The 22,210-nt window shown below is 38.0% G+C and overlaps 2 protein-coding genes across 2 annotated transcripts; one reads left to right on the top strand and one right to left on the bottom strand.

Moving 5' to 3' along the window:
- Positions 1–257: 257 nt before the first annotated feature.
- LOC121795622 (syntaxin-121-like) lies at positions 258–1,423 on the top strand. The gene has a single exon (XM_042194166.1). The coding sequence runs from the start codon at positions 491–493 to the stop codon at positions 1,409–1,411; it is 921 nt and encodes a 306-aa protein (XP_042050100.1). The 5' UTR covers positions 258–490; the 3' UTR covers positions 1,412–1,423.
- Positions 1,424–2,204: 781 nt separating this feature from the next.
- Positions 2,205–21,628, bottom strand: LOC121795615 (trafficking protein particle complex subunit 8-like). Its single transcript, XM_042194156.1, has 28 exons — positions 21,293–21,628; positions 21,105–21,199; positions 20,681–20,780; positions 20,011–20,115; positions 19,709–19,871; positions 19,036–19,156; positions 18,902–18,964; positions 18,739–18,819; positions 18,563–18,657; positions 18,310–18,460; positions 17,825–17,911; positions 17,276–17,395; positions 17,074–17,202; positions 16,896–16,993; positions 16,684–16,807; positions 15,797–15,904; positions 14,815–14,956; positions 8,267–8,377; positions 8,120–8,183; positions 7,951–8,026; positions 6,613–6,798; positions 6,375–6,485; positions 5,060–5,224; positions 4,808–4,966; positions 4,283–4,525; positions 3,601–3,768; positions 3,056–3,168; positions 2,205–2,936 (listed from the first exon to the last, which is right to left on the bottom strand). The coding sequence occupies exons 1-28, from the start codon at positions 21,453–21,455 to the stop codon at positions 2,393–2,395; spliced, it is 3,885 nt and encodes a 1,294-aa protein (XP_042050090.1). The 5' UTR covers positions 21,456–21,628; the 3' UTR covers positions 2,205–2,392.
- Between the last annotated feature and the right edge of the window lie 582 nt (positions 21,629–22,210).

Here is a 22,210-nt window from a genome sequence, read left to right as displayed (position 1 = left end):
GGGATGCCCAAAAAGGAAATAAGTGCGAGTAGTGCGGGACGGGGGGAGTATTAAATATAAGTACTCTTAATTTTTGGATAGTTTCCGAATTTTATAATAATGTCCAATTTTTAGAAAAAGATGAAAATATTTAGTTGGACTTCTATAAATCCATTTGTCAAAGTATTATTAGTGGGACATACCACGTCACATTGCCATGTGGTATGCCTACCACTAAATTTTTGCTCATAACGCAGGCGGCTTCCGTGACCTTTCTCGTCTTCTTTAATTATCAACATCGGTTGACTCTTCTCTCTTGGTCTCTCTCTACAACTTGTAGAGGAGGAAGAAGAAGAGAAGAAGAAGGGTTATTTATTTATGTAGTTGAACCAGCACGCACGCACGACTCAACACTTCATTGACCACTCCTTCACTCATTCAACCTTCTTCACCAACCAATTCCCCCTTTTATACTTCCAATTTCCAAATCCTATCACTCAATCCTCACTAAATGAACGATCTATTCTCCGGATCCTTCTCCCGCTTCCGCGGCGGCGGCGACCAGTCCCCGCCTCCGAGCCACAACATCGAGCTCTCCGACGCCGGCGGCGTCAATCTGGACCGCTTCTTCGCCGACGTGGAGGCGGTGAAGGACGAGCTCCGCGACCTAGAATCGCTCCACAGCCAGCTCCAGACCTCCCACGAGCAGAGCAAAACCCTACACAACGCCAAGGCGATCAAGGACCTCCGATCTCGCATGGACGCCGACGTCTCCGCCGCGCTGAAGAAGGCGAAGGTAATTAAAGTCCGGTTAGAAGCGCTGGACCGGTCCAACGCCTCGAACCGGAGCGTCCCCGGGTGCGGGCCGGGGAGCTCCTCCGACCGCACGCGGACTTCCGTGGTGAACGGGCTCCGGAAGAAGCTCCAGGAGGCGATGAATCGGTTCAGCGAGCTCCGCGATCGGATGTCGGGGGAGTACCGGGAGACCGTCCAGCGGCGGTACTACACGGTGACGGGGGAGAATCCGGAGGAGAAGATTCTAGATCGGCTAATTGAGACAGGGGAGAGCGAGACGTTTCTACAGAAGGCGATCCAGGAGCAGGGGAGGGGGCAGGTGATGGATACGATAATGGAGATCCAGGAGCGGCACGACGCGGTGAAGGAGATGGAGAGGAATCTGAGGGAGCTGCATCAGGTATTTATGGATATGGCGGTGCTGGTGCAGAGCCAAGGGGAGCAGCTGGATGACATCGAGAGCCAGGTGAATAGAGCGAGCTCGTTTGTGAGGGGTGGGACGGAGCAGCTTCAGGTTGCCAGGAAGCATCAGAAGAATACAAGGAAATGGACTTGTTTTGGGATTATTTTGCTGCTCATTGTTATTTTGATCATTGTGCTTTCTCTCCAGCCATGGAACAACAACAAGAAGAAGTGATCATTCTTTTCTTTTTTTTTGTTCTTCATTGATACATATTTTATGTTTTTTATGCATTTTTCACAAGGATCCATCTATTTTTACCAGCTCTTCTTCCTATGATTACGAAACGAGAAAAATATAGTGAATATATTTAGGTGATGTATGGAACAAAACATAATTTGTCCCTCATTTTTGTATAGACTCTCCGTTTTCGCGAATAGAAGTCCCGGTTCATTTTTATCATAAATAGTAATAGGGTTTCACATCCCACTAATCATTATACTTCTATTTTATTTAAAATTAATATATATGAGACTCATATTTCATTAATTTTTTCCTAACCACTTTTTTTAATATTTTTAAAAATTTATGCTGCCGTATATTCTTATTAATGCCAAGTTGCATATTTAGGTGGGTCATACAAGGTTCAATCATTCGATAAAATATCTATGTTAATTGATTTAAATGTGTGGGACGGTTGCCGATTCAAAGAAAAAAACTGTCTTATCTGTTGGATCGATTTAAAATAAATGAAATACTAAGATTCATGATAATGTATTTGATCAAATATATTTATAGCTAGAATACATTTAATTTGATGCATGGAAATTAAATCGTACATATATACATGTAAAATATTTAAGAAGAAATTAGAGCCAAATGTAATAACTTGAATAGGTCTCAAATGGTGCTTTGTGAAATATCATAAAAGATCAAATATAGAAATTTTAGATGATAAGATTCTGCGAAAAGAAAATGGTGCTTTGTGAAATCAAGTTGGTATGAGAAATAGGGAGAAACGTCGCATGAATAAATTCCCTCGAAACAAAAGCATGTGATTATTTGGAGGATCCTTCAAAAACTGCAATGAACTCTTTCGCTGTGTTCTCTCTATTGCTACAACAATACATTCAATCACTCTCATTTACAGATCGTATTTGTAAAGTCACTACAAACAATATTTCCCTTTGCCTAATACCACGAAAATAATTTAATATTTCAGCTTTGTTCTTTTTGCAGCACTGTAATATGGTAAGGGCGGCCATGGCACGAACCAGATCGCACTCTTGATTCGTTTCCATCGTCTCCTCCGTCACCTGGCAGTAAATTCCACTGCAACGAGTAGTTCGACACGTCAAACGTACCTTGGCAAAACACGGAAATCTGGAGAGGAACTTCAGCAGAAGACAGCGGCTCAAGATTGATCCGCGTTGAACATGATCCGGACCAAATGAATGGTGAAACGCTCTCAGGTGATAGAGCCTTCCCAACTCGCCCCCCCATGGAATCAGGTGTAACTTTAGCATCGGTTAAATGAGATGTATCGTGCCAACCATATTCGTACCCAGATACAGAAGCAGTGTTGGTGATTGAGTTCGACCGAGGTAAGGAATCAAGGGTGTTAATTCGAACTGACACAGCATCTTCTAAGGAGTTGTATACAGTCATATTCAGATTTATCTCACAGAAACCAGATGAAAAGTCATGGCTCACTGACCGAGGACCATCCATTGACCACCAGACCGGGCTGCTACTTCCAACTCTAAGTAAACAGGAAAGTAATTAAAATGAAGACCAAAATATGGATTCTGTAATCAACAGCTAGTATATGCAGAAACTTGATAGCTTCAGCAGAAGACATTATAAGAAATGTAATTTTACCTGCAGTGGCACGCATAGTGAGAGAGAATTTCTGCAGTGGTTCTTGGTGGCTCAGCATCACTATCATCCTGTGACTCAGCTATCAAGATGAAATCAACAGTGTTCCCATCACCCTATGACATTCCAAATAAGATTAATTATAAATATGGGATTATGAGGGAGACCAAAACAGAACTAAATGATTGATCAGAATTATTATCAGTCATTTTATTACACCTTTCCATTTTGGCCCGTCCCATAAAAATAGCCCCTTTCTATTCTTGGTAACTTCTTTCTCTTCAATGAGGTACTCCATTTACTTTTTCTTTCTATGTCTCTTACTTTACCAATTATGCATTAAACCCCGTATCATCCCAAAATGTCTCTATTTTTATGGGATAGAGGAAGTACAAAACATGTGGAGTGAAAAGTTATTCATATTCATGCAACTTAATAAGCTCAATCCACTAACTACAGGAGCATCAACAATCGAGAATATCAGTAAGAAATGTCTACCAGATCATAGTTTGGGATTCAAAACAAGGGAAAATGAAGCAAACATGTACCTTGTCATGCCTTTCTTGATGCAATCTTTCTTGATGATGAAAAAGATCAAAAGGTGATACAGATGTATCAAACAATCCACTGGACTCGCTATCAACAAGTCTCACATCTGCTATTCCCTTGGCAAGAGAAGACATTTTATCTTCAGTACTTCCTCGAGTTTTGCAATTCTGAAGCACAAAGTCACTTAAGAATGTAAGCAAGGATATAACTTCAAACAAGATGTGGAAAAGAGGTACAGTTAAGTCAAGTACGAAAATAAAATAAACAGTATCTAGACCTATTCGTAGCATATTAGTTCCTTAAAATACCCAAAGTCATAACAAAGAAAACAACAAACATCCTCATAACTACAGTTCATTCAACATGTATGACCTTCTCCGAGTACAGAGAGAGGAGAAGAAGGAAGTAACTGATATATGAATGATAATACAGTGTCTTTAACTTGAAGGAGGAAACAAGTGTCCCAAAGGAAGTAGCTGATTTAAGAGTGATCATACGATCTTTTCAGAATGAGAGACACGATAATTAACTCGAAGGAGGAAACGAGTGTCTTGTGGATGATGGTTATGCAACGTATATTGCAGAACAACATGCATTTGCAAAGGAGAGTTATCTCAGGAATAACATTCTGACGAGGCACCCACAAATAAGATGAGTAAGACTCTTGATTTTGCTACTAACCTTTAGCCTGAAAAAGCACGACAGTGACTGACCAGCCATCAAAAATCCCAAGGATAAGTTAGGTCCTATTGGCTGCATTGGCTGCAGCAGTGCAAGTTCCCACTGGTCCACAACACATGATAACTGATGCACCTGGAAATTCTGTGAACTGGTCTTGTTGGTAGCATCCATACGAACAAGGAACTCGTGCAATCGGGATGGAGAGGGGCTGATTCGATATGACAGTTCCAGAGATGGCAGCACCTAGTTTCAGGAAATACAAGACATGTCAAAGTGGAGACATAATTTTTCCATGCATTCACCATATTATATGCCTAATTCAATATGGAGTACTTCAAGAAAATAAAATCTGATCAGCAAGCTTACATTTTTCATGAAGATGCATTTATGAGATTAGGAAAGTAAATATCAAACTTTAAGATCAAATCTTAAAATACAAGGTTGCATAGAGAAGTCTTATACAATTTCTGTTTCATATGCTTGGTAAAAATAGTCAAAAGATAATTTGCTCCATCGCCTAGTTACCTCCACATTGTAATGCATGCGCAAAGTTCGATATTTTATGATTGATGACACATCTTCTGTTTCGTAATATATTGTTATATACAGTGAAATGCTTCCAGAAGCAGCAGCCCTAAACCAAAGGGGCCACTTAATGGGTGTTTGCCAAGAACTTGCTATGTTCTGCAAATAGGAAAAATAATAGAATTAGTTAAATGCACTGAACAGCCAAAACTGCTAGTAAAACATACTAGCACATAGGTGGAGCGCATCGACCTCGGGGAACATAAATACAGTTTTTGCTGTCTTGGATGCGTCTAAGGTAGTGCAGCTTCGTGATGAAATTGCCTGTTTTTTCAGATAAGTAGGGAATTCAAAGTTCATAACTTCCTGATCTGCAATGTCTAGAAATCTTGGATGATTGATCTTCATCTTCAAGTTCTGCCAACATATATGACGTGAATTGAATAAAAGTTTCCTCCATGTGGTGTTTTAGGCATAGCCATGTTAGAAGAGATGATGTTATACAAAAAATGCTGTTTTATTGGTCATGAGGACAAATATCAAATGATTGCAGAGACTATGTCAACAAGCATTAAATGAGTATCAAGAGGCAAAGAAGCAGGCACTTCACTGAAATAACATGAAACTGAGTAAATTGACAAATCTAACAGATCTCAGACATTATGAGAGAAAGTGGCCAATAAGAGAAAAAAAGAGGTTCCTGACTTTCTCTTGGTTAAGAGTTAAGACTACAAACAGAAAGTCAAATGATAAATCCATAAGAATTAAGCTTGTATGATCTTGAATCATGCTACTATATAATACTCCCTCCACCCCTTAGAACATAGCCCATTTATTATCAGCACGAGTTTTAACAAATGTAAGTGTATAGATGAGTGGGAAAAGGGGCCCATATTTATTGTAGGGTTATTGTATTTAATTGCAAATGTTAGGTAAGTGAGTGAACCATGCTTGGGTTTTATGTAAATATAAGTTGATAAATTGAGGATCAAATATACTCGTTGCATCCCATTATTTATGAGACGTTCCTTTTGGGCATGAATATTTTAGGAGAGTTGAAAAGTGGTGTAATGTGGTGAGAGTGATATGTAAGATTTAAAGTTGAGTGACACTGGTGTTTAAAAAGGAAATGTGTCACGTTAAAGTGGTGGGGTAGTTACCAAAAATGGAATGGGCAACGCTTTGGGGAACATACTAAAATTGGCAATGTTTTGAGGGACATATGGAATACCATAATTAAACTCTTCCTATTGCACTAAATTAATAATCACAAAAAATAGAATGACTAAAACCCTCATGTCAATTTTATATCCAAAGAAGTCCCATGTCTAGGGAACGTTCCATACAACTGGAGAAATATTCGATGATTGATAAACTCTGGGTCTCTTATTCCCAAATATGTATCAGTTACTTATCCTTTTAGCATTATACAATGAAACATCAAATGCATCTTTCATAAGAAAATAGCATAGTCACATTTTACATGATGCGAATTGTCAATAACACCATCAAGAAAAGGAAAACAAAAAAAGGTCCAGAATTACATAAAACATGATAAAACTTTTACCTTCACAGGAGTTTTTGATGGATTCCTCAACTCCATGGTAAGACATCGAAGATCTCCAGTATAAACTGTCTGTGGTAAGTTGTGAATGGTACCCTCAAGCCTTGGTAGACTCTGGAACATCAAACGCGTTGTAGCAGAACCATTATATCTTTATCAACAAGAACTAATCCAGATGAAGTACATCATAGATAAGTTCCTACAGGAAAAGCAATAAATTCGAGAAGAGGGGTGGGGATACCTTTATCACCAAGAACTCGAGGTTATCTTTCAGTGACTTTTTTGGCTTTCTTTTCCCTTTAGCAACTTTCTTTCTGACAATATCTGACTGAAAGTTACAAATTCCAATTACCGAACCAGAAAGTTTCCACCGAACGCCAACTAATTTTAAATTTCCCTCTACTTTGGGAGTGACTGTTAGCTGAACCTGAAAAGAAAGAAAAAGGAAGAGAAAGTGTGCTTATAGAATACCAGCAGATGATAAGGCTACCAAGGGTATATCACAGTACATACTTTATGCTTGACAAAAGAACTAATAAAAGAAAGTAAATTGACATTTACCAGATTGACAATTTATGAGCATGCTTCAAGACATAAAATAAAGAGTAAAGGTCAAAATGGGTCCTAAACATATGACCAAAATCCGAAGTTGGTCCAAAACATTCACTTATTGAAAATCGGGTCCATAACAAATAAAATAATTGTCATTCCCGTCCTTTTTTTACGGTTCTGTCAATTTCTGCCTGTCAATCGTGGATTAGCGAATTTTTGTTAGGAATGGAAAAATAATAAGAAAATAATTTAATTAGCAAAATAATTAGGTGACTAATAATCCCATATTAAGCCGGATCGACAACGATTTTATTTGTTATGGACCCGATTTTCCCAAAGTGAATGTTTTGGACCAACTTCGTATTTTGACCTTAAGTTTATGACCAAAATTGACTTTTACTCTAAAATAACCTAAATGAAATAGAAACTTATCGAGCAAAAATAACCGAGACGACCAAGAAATTGTCACACCATACAAAGTACTCCTTCCGTCCACAAAAAGTAGTCTCATTTGTGGACGGCACGGGTTTTAATGAGAAATTCGTAAAGTAAGAGAGAATGAGAAAAAGTAAGTAAAGTAAGAGAGATATGGAGAAAGAGTAAGTAATGCATGGAAGAGAAGAGAAAAAGTGGGTAAAGTATGAGAGAGAAACTTTTCATTTTTATAATGGACTATTTTTGTGGATATCCCAAAATGGCAAAATAGGACTATTTTTCATGGACGGAGGGAGTATAAAAAAGAAACGCCTGTAATATTCTGAGACTCAGTGAAGAAGAAAATAAAGAAGATTCTGGTATCTAGTATGTAATCTATTGCTTCTTGATAAGCAACACCAAGGGTGTTATCCTTCTTCCCAATTTAGTACAAAACTTTGCATGCATCTTCGTCCAGCCTTCCTCATTGTAAGACAAATTTCCATGAGAGAGAGATATATACAGCATCAAAACAATCAGCCCCTTCATATAATGTACCTCAAGGGTGCTATCACTGATAGCTAGTAACTATATACAAGGATTTAAAGCTCACCGATACGGTTTCTCCACTTTGCATTGAAATGTTGACTTCTGATAAATCGAATAACGATGCATCTGTGCTAGTCTCCCTACATTCAGATAGTAATGGTATCACTGCATGATTGAAATATCTAGAAAACAAATATGAGACTAACTAGATCCAGAAAGCATCGTAGAGATACCCAGTAACTGAGACAGTTCTCAATCCCGTGTCATTCTTATCTTCATCTAAAGATCCATTCGAGGCTGCAATCACAAAACATAGTAATGACGCTGATGCTGGATCAGTATTGAAAATCAATCAAAGAACTTATTTAAGCATAACATACCTGGGTCACTTTTATCACATTCTGTTGAATGCTTGCATATCAGAGAAACATTTGAAACTGATATAGGGATCTGAAGTGGGTTCCTGAAACTAACTTCCACCTTGATAGCCTCTGCAATATCATAGAGAGCAAAAGAATGTAAGCAAGCCCAAAAAGCAGAAATTGGTAGCACATTTGAAGTAACAATCTTTTTAATATATTTGTCATGTTTTACTTAATACTCCCTCCATCCCCAAAGAGTATGAACTATTTCCTTTTTCGTCCGTCCCTAAAGTGTATGAACTTTCTAAATTGGAAAAAGTACAACAAACTACCCCTACACATCATTTTATTTACAACTTATACCATTATAATAATATGGACCCCACTCTCCACTAATATTATTTCCACTACCCTCTCTCTCTCTCTCTCTCTTACTTTCCCCTTATTTATTAAAACCCGTGCCGAACCCATTGTTCATACTCTTTGGGGACGGAGGGAGTATGTTGTTGCTATAGTTGAGAATGAAGAATTATTCCTGTGGTGCTGGAGTTGACAAATTGAAATTTTGATGCAACAAGATAATGAAGTAACTCTCTTCAAGGACCTAAGAGAATACTCATTAAAGATGGCTGGACAGAAAATGGGAAACATAACTCTTAAATAACATAACTGCTTTGCATGTGGGACCTACTCCTTTAGAAAATGGCAAACATAACTCTTAATGAACATGTTCTAAAGCACTGCATGAGGTGATATGCAAACATTCCCAATTGCTTAGCTCAACAAGGAGCTGCTTCGTTTTTTCCCAAACAATCTGGTAACATCACTTAAACAAGTACATCATGTTGAGACTGTCATTATTCTGCACTCTTGGAATTACAGGTGACAGGCTGGTGTTCTGTTCATGCAAAATCAAGACATATCAAGCATACTTATTTTAATCATCTCCAGACGAACCAAAGCTTCAAGGCTTCTACATTGAAACTCTCTCATATATCCAGTTGTAAGAAAAGGGAGTGCTCATTCAGTTACAAGAAAGGAAGAAAGAAGTAAAGTTAGAGGCTGAAGGAGAAAAGAAGAAGCCTAGAGAAACTAGCCGTTGGAATAGCAGTTAGTTTGTTAAATGTAACAGTTAGCTTTCTTGTTTTCTTGATTCTGATTGATAGTCAGTTAGTAGCAGTTGTTACTCAGTTGTAAGAGCTTTAAATAGCTCAAACTCGATTGTATGTAGTTAGAGTGTATTCATTCAATAAAGAGATTCCAATTTCTCCAAGAAATCGCCTACTTTCAATACAAAAGTGTTAGTGTGTGTTTCTGCATAAAGTGTGTGAGTATTTCATATTGCTGAGAGTGTGTGTGATATACTCTAGTGTGTGTGAGCCTTGTGTGTGAATCCTAACAAGTGGCGCTGTCTGTGGGAAGATTGAAGCTGATTTGCAGAAGATCAAACGGTTTCAGAGATGGCAGCAAGGCTCGATGCAGAAAAATTCACAGGCAAGAATGATTATGGCCTGTGGAAGATGAAGATGAAGGCGGTTTTGATACAAAAAGGCTTGGCTGCAGTCCTTTCAAAACCTGATGAGAAGGGAAAGGCTCTAGTGCTTGATGATAAAGCACAGACAAAGATGGAGGAGATGCAGCTCAAGGCACACTCCGCAGTGATTTTGTGCCTTGGAGACAAAGTCTTGAGGGATGTTCAAGAGGCCAAGACTGCAGTGGAGATCTTGGACAAGTTGGATGAAGTTTACTTGGCCAAATCTTTGGCTAACCGGCTCTATCTCAAGAAGAGGCTTTATGCCTACAGTTTTTCTGGAGAGAAATCTATCATAGAGCAGTTAGAAGAATTCTACAAGATCATTGATGATCTGGGCTCAGTGGATGTCAAGGTGTCAGATGAAGACAAGGCTATTCTCACATTGAATGCCTTGCCTAGCTCTTATGACCAACTGAGTGATGCAATTATCTATGGAAGAGATAAGCCTATTACCTATGCAGAAGTCTACTCAGCCTTGATGGCCAAAGAACTCCAGAAGACTACCAGTAGAGGCTCTGCAGGCTCCAATGTTCAAGCTGCAGAGGCCTCTTGTGCCATAGCATTAGGGAGTCCTCTGACAGTGCATTGCTCTCCCCATTTACAGCCTTGGCATTTAGATAGTAGAGAATATGCTCTCTTTCTGCCTCCATCATCACTGCATCCCCAGATTTCACAAGCAACTTTCCTTGACTCATCAGTATAGTGAATCCCTTCTGCTCCAACATTCCAAATGAGATGAGGTTCCTCTTCACTTCAGGAATATACCTCACTCCAGTCAGGATCTTTATAGAGCCATCTTGTAGGCTTAGCTTTACCTTCCCTATCCCTCTTATCTGACAGACATGGTTGTTACCCAGCACCACAGTACCTGATGCTTCTTGAAGGCCATGAAACCAGGTTGTTACCCAGCACCACTGTCAGAGGACTCCCTAATGCTATGGCACAAGAGGCTGGGACATCCAGCAGAAGGAAGCATGAAAGAACTCATCAAGAAAGGCCTAATCTCTGGAGATTTCAACAAGATGGACCCCTGTGAGCAGTGTATACTTGGAAAAGCAAAGAAGGCATCCTATCCTACAGGTATTCACTCTTCTACTGCCCCTTTAGACTATATACACAGTGATCTTTGGGGGCCTTCACCTGTGTGTTCAATTGGTGGAGGAAAGTATTATCTAGCTATCATTGATGACTATACTAGAAAGCTGTGGGTGTATATCTTTAAAGAAAAGTCAGAAACACTCACAAAGTTCAAGATATGGTGTAAAGAGGTGGAGCTAGAGAAGGGAAGGAGTGTTAAATGCTTGAGAACTGACAATGGCTTAGAATTCTTATCTGCTGAATTTGATATGTTTTGCAAAGAGAAGGGTATGAAAAGGCACATGACTGTTCCTGGTAATCCTCAGCAAAATGGAGTTGTGGAGAGGATGAATAGGACTATCCTAGAGAGGGTAAGGTGCTTACTACTCGGTTCTGGTCGCAGCAGATTTTGGGGTGAGGCTGTGTATACAGCAGCCTATCTCATCAATAAATGTCCATCTACTGCCCTTAAATCCGAGACTCCTGATTACATGTGGCATGGAGCTCATAGTGACTACTCAAAGTACAAGGTGTTTGGGTGTGCAGCCTACGCTCATGCTAGGCAAAGCAAGCTTGAAGCTAGGGCTCTGAAATGTATATTGCTGGGATATCAGAGGGGAGTTAAGGGGTATAGGCTCTGGTGTGTTGAGCCTGGCAAGCAGAAGGTGGTGGTGAGCAGGGATGTGGTGTTCTTGGAGGATCAGATGCCCTACTTGAAAGAAGGGCTGGACTCCAGTGAAGCTGAGAGTGATTTCTTCAGGGTGGAGCCTATGGGACTTGGCCTATGAGCAGGTGGAGCTACTGACTCAGGAAGTGAGTCTGATCCAGAGAAAGATGAGGCTCCAGCTCAAGGCAGGAAGAATGATGAGCCTACATCAGATTCTACCAGAGAATACCAAATTGCAAGGTATAGGGGCAAAAGAAATGCAACCACCTGAAAAATTCTCTGATGTGGTCTACTATGCTCTATGTGCTGCAGAGAGTATTGATGGTACAGACCCTCTCACTTATAAAGAAGCCATGGAGAGTAAAGACAGAGAAAGGTGAATTGAAGCCATGAATGAGGAAATAGATTCTTTACTCAAGAACAGAACACGGATTTTGGTGGACAAATCCAAGCTGATTACAGATGGTAAGGAAAGGAGGCTGGTAAGTTGTAAGTGGTTGTTTAAAAAGAAGATTGAGACCACTGACAAGGACAGAATCAGATTCAAGGCAAGGCTAGTGGCTAGAGGTTTTACACAGCAAAAAAGAATTGATTTTAATGAAGTGTTTGCTCCAGTTGTTAAGCACACTTCAATTAGGATCTTGTTGGCAGTGGTGAACCAGCTAAATTGGGAACTACAGCAGCTTGATGTGAAGACTGCTTTCCTAAATGGAGACCTAGAAGAGACTATCTTCATGGAACAGCCAAAGGGCTATGTGAAAATTGGAGAAGAAAGCAAGGTATGCCTGTTACAGAAGAGTCTTTATGGGCTTAAGCAAAGCCCTAGACTGTGGAATAAAAAGTTTGATGCACAGATGAAGAGGATTGGCTTCACCAAGTCAGAGTTTGATGATTGCATTTACATAAAGAAGGCAGGCAGGACTCCTATTGCCTATCTATTACTCTATGTGGATGATATGCTACTTGCAGGGCCTTCTATGGCAGAAATTCAGAAAGTTAAGGAAGATTTGAAGTCTAGCTTTGAAATGAAGGATCTAGGAGAAGCAAGGAAGATCCTAGGTATAAATATTCAGAGAGACAGAGGCTGCAAGAAGCTATGGATGCTGCAAACTGATTATATTGAAAAAGTTTTGCAGAAATTCAAGATGGAGAATGCCAAGTCTGCATCAACTCCATTGTCCCAAAGCTTTAGGCTATCTAAGGAACAGGCTCCTAAAACTAAGCAAGAGGCTGAGGAGATGGAGTCTATCCCTTATGCTAGTGTGGTTGGAAGTGTTATGTATACTATGATCTGTACAAGACCAGATCTTGTACATGCTATCTCAGTAACTAGTAGATACATGGCTGACCCGGGGAAGGAGCATTGGAATGCTCTCAGGTGGATTCTGAGACACAAGAGACACACCAGTGATTGGGGGTTGGTTTTCACTGGCTGGAAAGGTGAATCTGATCAGGTTGTGCAGGGTTATTGTGATGCAGACTATGCTGCAAACCTGGACAACAGGAAGTCCCAAACAGGCTATTTGTTTACCATGTTTGGAACTGTGATTAGCTGGAAGTCAGGTCTACAAAGTGTTGTTGCTCTTTCAACAACAGAATCTGAATATATAGCTCTCACTGCAGCTGTACAGGAGAGTTTTTGGATCCAAGGGGTGATCTCTGATTTTGGTTTTGACCAAAAGGCTATGGTGGTTCATTGTGACAGTAGCTCAGCTATGTGCTTGGCTAAACATCAGTTTTTCCATGAGAGGAGCAAGCACATAGACATTAGACTACATTTTATTAGAGATGAGATTGAAAGGGGAAGGGTGAAGGTGATTAAGATTAACACCTTGCACAATCCGGCAGATATGCTAACTAAATCTCTAAGTAGAGATAAGTTTGATCATTACAAGAAATTGATCAATGTTTGTTGTAAGAACTGAAGTGAGCTCTCAGGTGGAGAATTGTAAGAAAAGGGAGTGCTCATTCAGTTACAAGAAAGGAAGAAAGAAGTAAAGTTAGAGGCTGATGAAGAAAAGAAGAAGCCTAGAGAAACTAGCCGTTGGAATAACAGTTAGTTTGTTAAATGTAACAGTTAGCTTTCTTGTTTTCTTGATTCTGATTGATAGTCAGTTAGTAGCAGTTGCTACTCAGTTGTAAGAGCTTTAAATAGCTCAAACTCGATTGTATGTAGTTAGAGTGTATTCATTCAATAAAGAGATTCCAATTTCTCCAAGAAATCGCCTACTTTCAATACAAAAGTGTTAGTGTGTGTTTCTGCATAAAGAGTGTGAGTATTTCATATTGCTGAGAGTGTGTGTGATATACTCTAGTGTGTGTGAGCCTTGTGTGTGAATCCTAACACCAGTCATAAAGAGGAAGTTCGCAATACTAAGCCACAGTTACTTTGTGCATGTTATCATATTCTTCTGCTAATATGTAGCTTCAAAACCAGAACATATAATACTCCCTCCGTCCCACGTTACTTGAGGCGTTTCTTTCCGGCACGAGATTTAAGAAAGTTGTATTTAGTGAGTTAAATAAAGTGCAAGAGAGAAATAAAGTAAGAGAAATAAGAGAGAGTAAAGTAAAAGAAAGAATAAAGTATGTGAGATTAGATGTTTTGTTTTTAGTTAAAAAAAAAATGACTCAAGTAAAGTAACTTGGGACAATCCAAAATGGAATATGACTCAAGTAACTTGAGACGGAGGGAGTATGTAAATTTTGTAAACCATATGAATTTCTCAACATATATCGTTTCTAAAGTGGAACTTTTGTTGTCCAATTACGAAGAGAAAGGGTTGGTCAATGTCATGCCATGGTTGTTCTGTCATTTTATCAAATTTTGCTGCTAATGTTAACCATACGAATTTCTCAACTGGAATTTAGGGGCAATGGCAGGCAAAGATGCACATTACTTTATCATACTCCCTTTGTCCACAAAAATATAGACTAGTTTTACCATTTTGGACCGTCCACCAAAATTAAACCAATTTCTAAATTTCTAAATATGGAAAGTTTTAAACAATTAAATACAGTACTACAGTACTAACTAATAATGTGGACCCCACAATCCACTAACACTACTTCCACCACCTTTTCCCCCTCTCTCTTACTTTACAAATTGCGCATTAAACTCGTGCCATTTACAACTTTAGCCTATTTTTTGTGGACGGATGGAGTATAAATTTTTAACTTAAATGTAATACCACCTTCACACCAAAACCGTGCCATTTACAACTTAGTCTATTTTTTTGGACGGAGGGAGTATAAATTTTTAACTTAAATGTAATATCACCTTCATACCTCCAGCAATGCAGACATTTGATTCTTTGTACTTCTTTGGTAAAACCTTTGATTGTAACTCAAGCCAGTTACTCTTCAACCCTGCGACTGATGGAGTCATGTCCTCCTCCAGCGCCTGCCACAAGCTTTCCTCAACGTTGGCCTGAAATATGTAAGTATCAATTGACGTGCAAATAGACATCTATGTGTGGAAATTGGAGGGGTGGAAAATAAATTTCATGACAGAATAAGTGATTGGATATTCTCTAAGTTCTGCATTGACAGGTACATTAACAAATCAAAGTTGGCATAACTGAAAAAATGACCAACTTTCAAAGAAACAAAACTGAATTAAAAGAAATCTAAACGTCGTCACTATAAAAGCACTGATATTTGAACCACTGAAACATGTGGCACTAGAGATCAAACTGACACCACAATCTCACAAAATAAGCATATTATGAATTTAAAGGCAGTTCATGCGCATTTACATAAAGCATAATTGATTTATAGATACAACAATGCAACAATTTATCCACAAAGGAGTGAAAACAATCTGGCATACAAACTCCAGAAGTACAAATTTGCTAATTCAGATATGAAATGAAAAAAATAACAACAGATATGGATCCAAAAACTTTCGAGAAATAACAAATATTTGGTAAGTATTAGTCCCTCCGTTCCATGTTAATAGAGTCATTTTTCTATTTTGGGAAGTTGCAAGTTAATTGAGTCATTTCTATTTTTGGCAAAAAGTAATTCTCTCTTTTACTTTATTCCTCTCTCCATCTCTCTTACTTTTTTCACCAACCATTTAACACACTATTCTTAAACTCCGTGCCGAAAAAAAATGCCTCTATTAACAAGGAACGGAGGGAGTAACTACTAAGGTCGTGCAGAAATAGAATAAACAAGACTTGATGCAAATGGATGGTCAAATGTCACTAAAAACAAATGTGCGCACCAAAAGCTTACAATTAAGGAAAAGTATGAACTAACTTACAGCTGCAGGAGATGCATAAGTGCGATGATCTTCAAACATGACTTTGATTGAAGGAAAGTTTATCACAGGCAACTGAAGTCTCAACACCTCAAATGTTTTCCCTGTTTCCTACATTATCAAGTAAACAATAGATATTAGAGACATTTAAGGTAAATCTGAACATAACACGAAAATGATAAGGTGAGCAAAAATCTCTAGAAGATTATAGAACACTAACACTTAGTACAAGGGTTAAAAATACTTTAATTGGAAGTCAAACTGAGTATGTCTCAATCTACACTCTAATAGGAATTCAAACTAATTAGGTTTATATCTGCACTATAATAGGAATACAAACTAATTCAGTTTCTATCTTAGTGAAAGCAGTTAAAAGGATATGACAGCTTAAGAGCAACACAGATTTGATGTTACAATTGACAGGAACCAAGAGGGTTGACAAACCCTTGCTGTCACAAAGTGTGAATAGGATGAAGGAGACAATGGAGACATCATTTAGGACTATAAACTGCCCCTCATTTTCAAATTCAATTTATTCAAATAAAAAAGGAAGAATTCATGAATTATCAATTTAGAACCCTGTCCTAGAAGTGATAGAAACAGAAAATACCAATAGTAGAGGAAAATTCAGATGCATTTTGATTAATAACAAAAGCAGCTTCCGTAAGGCAAGAGTAAAACTGCCAGGTGTTTACAGTGCAGTTAATGGAAAAAGAAAAACCATAACATAATTCAATGTTTTTTATTCGGTGTACGTCTCGATCCATATTTCGTTGTATTTGGCGGCTTAATCTCATTTATTTACTTTTTTATATGAGGCCAGAGCTATGGACAATAAATATAAAGAAGTCAAAGGTTAGAGAATGAAAAAAAGCCCCTTGGCTTCAGACCTGAATAATTTGAAAAAATTCACTCAGGAACAACTCTTGAGTGAGCTTGGCTTGATGACCACAGGCCAAGACCTCTAACACATGTTTGATACCCTCATCGAACATTCCAAGTAATGCATACCACCTGAAACATTCCTCAATTTATTGGCAAACAACTCTCGTGATCAAAGCCATATGCTTTTATGCAAAAATTAGAACTGTCAGGAGTTTACTTTCCAATATGGAAATGGACATGATCCCTGATGTGGCTCCAAGCTGTGCCTTTAAAGACAGAAAGGGCACCTCTGTATGTTCTCACTGCATGTTTTATCTGATGAAAATGCAAGGTAAAAACTTCTTAACATCATAGTATCATTATTAGATTGATAAAAAATTAAGAATAATCATTACCTGATCACATTTCTTGTAGAGATCGCCAGAAAGAACAAGGTGAAACCCATATTTCCTTAACATGGCTGGTGTAGACATCAAGAAGCAGTACGCGGCTTGCTCAAGCATCACCGCAGAATTCAAGGGTTCCTAACAATGATAGGTTTCAGAGAGTAACATAATAATTTTCCATCTGTTTAGTGTGCATAATTATGGTCATTACCTCACCAGAGAATCGGAAGTAGACACCAGCAGCGTCTTTGTACTGATCTCTAGCCTTTAACATCTCAGCCCACCAAATTCCGCAGCGTGTGACGTTCCGCCGACATGATGAACCAATTTTCTGAAGTTAATGGTATGTATTAATTGAAGAAATTCTAGCTGGACAGACAAAAGAAATGCCTATGGAGCACAGCTCTTTTATCTTGCATTTTGATATCAAATAGAAATAAATCAAGGAATTAACTCCATTAAGAGATCGAGCATCAAAATTCATTAAGTCATTTAGATTTCAGATTGTTGAAGAAGTCAAAACTAAACCATTTTCCAATGAGAATTTCATACATAACCATTATTTCCTCAAGTGGCTGGTGTCCTATTATCTTTATAGCACCATAAGATTCTAGGAGTTACATATTCTGGTGTGATAATATAACATCATTTTTCCTGGAATCCGTACAATGCTTTATTGAGAAAATCATAAATTTCAGATGCATGAACCAAAAAATGGGATGGAAAGGTGGGGAGAAAAGCTTGTCGAGTTTATCATTACCGCATATGTGGTAAATGCATTTTCCATGCAGTACTCAGCATCTTTTCTTGACTGATCCAACATAAAATAAGCCAGTCCCATCATCTCCTGTGCAATCAAAACACTCCATGGAATGTAAGAAAAACAGAGACATTTGTATAAGAATATCCAGCCATTTAGATAGGTTAGGAATAGAAAATTACAGGAGGCATATACCTCATAGTGCCACCACACTCATAAATGAACATACTAATAACAAAAATTTTGGAAACAAAACATGCACAATTGCCTCTGGTAAGCCAATCTTAACTATCTTCACTTATTACAGAAACAGATTAACACGCAAGCCGTGGGTTTGAAACAGAAAATTACATCATATTCCACTTGATTAAAATTTAATTCACCCCAATGCCTGTACTCAGACACACAGACAGAATGTTTCAAGGTCATGCTTGCAACCAACCAGAAGAAAAGGGTGGAATAATTTAAAAGGAAAACTGAAATACCTGAACACCAGCATAATGCTTCAAAGCTTTATCAAGTTTGTAATCAGTAGAAATAAGTCGATAATTCGATAATGCCAGCTCATAGTCTCGCAACATGAAAGCATAGTCACCCAACACTCTTATCTGAGATTCTGTCGAGTTAAAGGTGTACCTATAATAAAGTTTAAGAAAGACAAGTTAGAGAAAGTAAGGTAAAAGGAAGAAGAATATCATTAGCAGAAATATTCTATACTGATACAAATAATGAACATACATAGGTGCACTAGGATTCTCAGGTACATCGTCTTTCCCTTTTCTCCACCATAAGTTTTTTATCTGGTTTCTAAAGCCCTTCCTTGTTGCTGAAACCTGAATTAACAACATATTATATTAGGTTAGAGCTAGACCATACTAACAAAAACATATAAATCAGACAACTGATGAAGATACCTGCTGGTTAAGAACACGAATTTTCAGCTCCATAAGAGGGATTATATGTTTAGATGAGAAATCGTGCATGGTATTTCTCAGCTGTGAAATACAAGAAGATTGATCACATTCATGTTAAAGATAATATCCTTCTGTATGGGGATCTAAGGCTGCAAATAAATACCTCTTCTACATCATCCTTGTTGAGGAAGCAACCGATCTGTTTTTCATTTGAAGCACCATTTTCCTGAAACAAAAAAGATGTAAATACATGAGTTTATTAGGACAGGAAAAATCACAATCATCAATCTTCCTCACATGAGATGCCCATGAATTTTGTTGATGTTCTTCCGTGCCGTCAACAGAAGAGTTTATACACAAGAGACGACAATCACTTGCACCAAATGTACTCCTCATTTCTGCCAGAATTCCAGTAGCTCTGCTCAGAGAGAATGAACAAACTCATATCAGAATTTGAAACTTGTCAGGTGCTGTTAAAAGAAAATCAAAGACAATAACAATGTCATTCCTTGTTGCTTTCATTTACCCACCATCTCTACCAGAAATTATTATGAATGTTCTTGAACAGGACAGCATTTATGCCAGTATGTTCTTATAAATGAAATATCTATCTACCAATCAATGTTCGTCACAGTAGATGATAAAGGCATAATATACAATTGTTGCAGTAGATATATAGTATTATTTAAGGAAGAATTTAAATACAACTGTCCCATCGAAGGATAAGTGCATCCCATTAAAGTTGCAGTGTTTGCCCCACAAATAAAGAGTACAAGTATGCTACAATTACAGTAAAGTTTACCCCTTTGAATATCATGTATGAACATATATTAGACATAGATATACATAAACTCATTGTTCTCATATGTGATTAATAATGTAATATGTGAATCACATTTAGAACCAGGATTCTATCCATACAAGTAAAATATCTGTAGTTTAACTTAAGAGTAGAATGACCATCACGTACTTTTCCTGCATGCCTTCTTGATTATCATGTACCAGCAAGTAATACTTCAGAATCTTAGGATCCATGGAGCCATCGTTCAGAAGATGAGGCAACTGAGTTGTGTTGAAAAGGTCAACGAATTTTCCTATGGGATCTTTATCCTTTGTAGAGACGGCAACAAGGCCTATTTACATCAAATTGAAATGCATAACCATCACTTAATACCTCCAGGATCACTCTCAATACAGCATATTGAAAAAAAAGATCAAATACCAGCTGAGTTTAGAAACACTCAGTCCAAGTACAATAGAATATAGACTTACAAGCCACAGGATGATCAAAAGCTTCATGTTCTGAGAAGGCAGCAGCATCTATAAGCTCTTTGTTAAAATTCTGAAACCATGACGGCACCAACTCCTGCGCTGACGCTGCAAAAAAACTAATATCAGTACTCAAAACTCTTAGCTAATATTACTACTCCCTTTATCCCATGTTACTCGCGCTTTTCTATTTCGGCTCGTCCGAAACTACTTACACTATTTATATTTTAAGTTAGAATTAGGGAATTTAAATAATATATTATAGTTAATTAAATATTTCATTATTAACTGATCTCTCACTACACTTAAAATACTAATTTAATTACACTAAAAAATCAATCCCAAATCAATGACCTAAAATAAAAAGTGCGAGCAATATGGGACGGAGACTATATAAAATGTTGTCACTTTTTGTAAAATAAGAAAGAGATACTCTTTTCAACTGAAAAGTGAATATGCTACAACAGGCCGAGGATTACCAATCAAAAATCAAAATAAAAGAGACAGTGAAACTAAAAGGGAACTACACCCAACAAATTGATTATAAGGAATCCATGGACATAGTGATGACAAAAACCCGGTTGAATAACCGCTTAGAAACAATTTCGTCTCTTTTGTTTTCAACGGAGTCAAAGAGGACCTCGGCATGAAAACTTGGGGGGTTCCAGCTTACTTGTAATTACAGACTCAATTTCTGCTTGACGTGAACACAATTCGGATATCTCTTTATCTCCCGCATGAGTGATTACTTGTTTTAACCTCTCCTTTGCAGCCTGGATTGAGGAAGATAAGATTCAGAGGAAGACTATGAAACACCGAGTTGGAAATCTCCCTATTAGCATCACAATTTAAAAATTGCAAAAAAATCTCTTCAGTTGTAATATTTTTGCTAAAATGGGACATCTCATCGAATCCCCTCCTACATATCTTTTAGCATCACTTATTCTAATTTATGTCTAAGAACTGTATAGATATATAGCCATGAGCAAATTCAAGCATACATATAAACAAATAACACAGACACGAAGCATGATTCAGTACACAAAGTCAACTTCATCCGAAGCAAATGCAAGAGAAAATACTCATATTGAACGTACCTCAGTACTCCGCTGCCGAATATCCGAATTATAAAACAATCTCAATTTGAATTTCCTCAATCTGTACGGCTGATCACTAGCCGTCCTGACTGGAACTGAAAATTGAATAAACAGAAACGCATATAACCAAATAAACTAAACATTCTCCAGCACGGCAAAATTGTGGCCCAAACTTCACAGATTGTTACCGTCGATGTTACTGAAAGTGCTGTAGGGGGACAACATTTCAATCAGGGATAAATCATTTCTCCGGCAGGAATCCTCCACGAGCGGCGTGCGAAGCACCATCACAGCCGGGCTGATCTGGTCCAACAGCATCCTGCCGAGCTTCGTGTTCGCCGGATCCACCATCCTCCTCGGATTCGAGCCGGATTTCTGAGCCAAAAAGAGCTTGTATCAAATACACTTGGGCGGGCTCACTCGCTGAGTTGACTCGTTTTGCATACAGAGACGCTTCAGACTCAGATCTTTGAGGGGAGAGAGAAGAAAGGATGTAGAAGAAGAGCTCTGCGCGCGTGGGAAGGTAACTCTACTGCTTCTGGGCTTATGTAAGGCCCAATTCAATATGATGCGACGATTACATCAAAATGGGCTTCGGCCATAAAGATACTTTTCATTTACCATCTCTATGAGTAATTCCTACTGTAATTTTTTATTTTAGACTGAGAATATATAATTTTTTTTTTTTTGTTAATTTCATAGGTAGGAGCAGGGACGAAGCCAGGAATTTTATATTGGGGGGCCAAGTTTTAGGTATCGGTACAGTCGAAACTTGTTGCAGCATCGGCAATGGAGAGTTGTAAAAGATATAAATGAATAATGAGAGGAAATAAATTAATGAATGCATACTAAGAAACTATATATAGATATGTTAGTCATGCTTAGAAAATAAGGTGCAAGTAAATAAGAAAATAAGACTAAAAATCAGATATTATGTAAATAAATAGCAGTCCGATTAAACCTCTTAAACATAAGAGTGTAAGAATAAAACGAAGACTCAAATGTAATTTCATATAGAAATCAATCGGAAGGATCTAATTAATTGCAAATATTGCTAAAGTTGTAATGATCCTAAAGATTAGGTATTAAACTGCAAAGGACAAATT

Source organism: Salvia splendens, chromosome 3, assembly GCF_004379255.2.
Source record: "Salvia splendens isolate huo1 chromosome 3, SspV2, whole genome shotgun sequence".
In the NCBI taxonomy this organism is placed as follows: Eukaryota; Viridiplantae; Streptophyta; class Magnoliopsida; order Lamiales; family Lamiaceae; genus Salvia; species Salvia splendens.
This window is presented reverse-complemented; position numbering and strand designations above follow the sequence as displayed.

Excerpts from the sequence above, each read along its gene's own strand:
- LOC121795622 (XM_042194166.1), top strand. The coding sequence starts at position 491 with ATGAACGATCTATTCTCCGGATCCTTCTCCCGCTTCCGCGGCGGCGGC.
- LOC121795615 (XM_042194156.1), bottom strand. The coding sequence starts at position 21,455 with ATGGTGGATCCGGCGAACACGAAGCTCGGCAGGATGCTGTTGGACCAG. Across the intron at positions 17,396-17,824 it reads ATGCATTTACCACATATGCG|AAAATTGGTTCATCATGTCG; the intron begins GTAATGATAAAC and ends CATTAACTTCAG. Across the intron at positions 8,184-8,266 it reads ATGTGATAAAAGTGACCCAG|CCTCGAATGGATCTTTAGAT; the intron begins GTATGTTATGCT and ends TTGTGATTGCAG.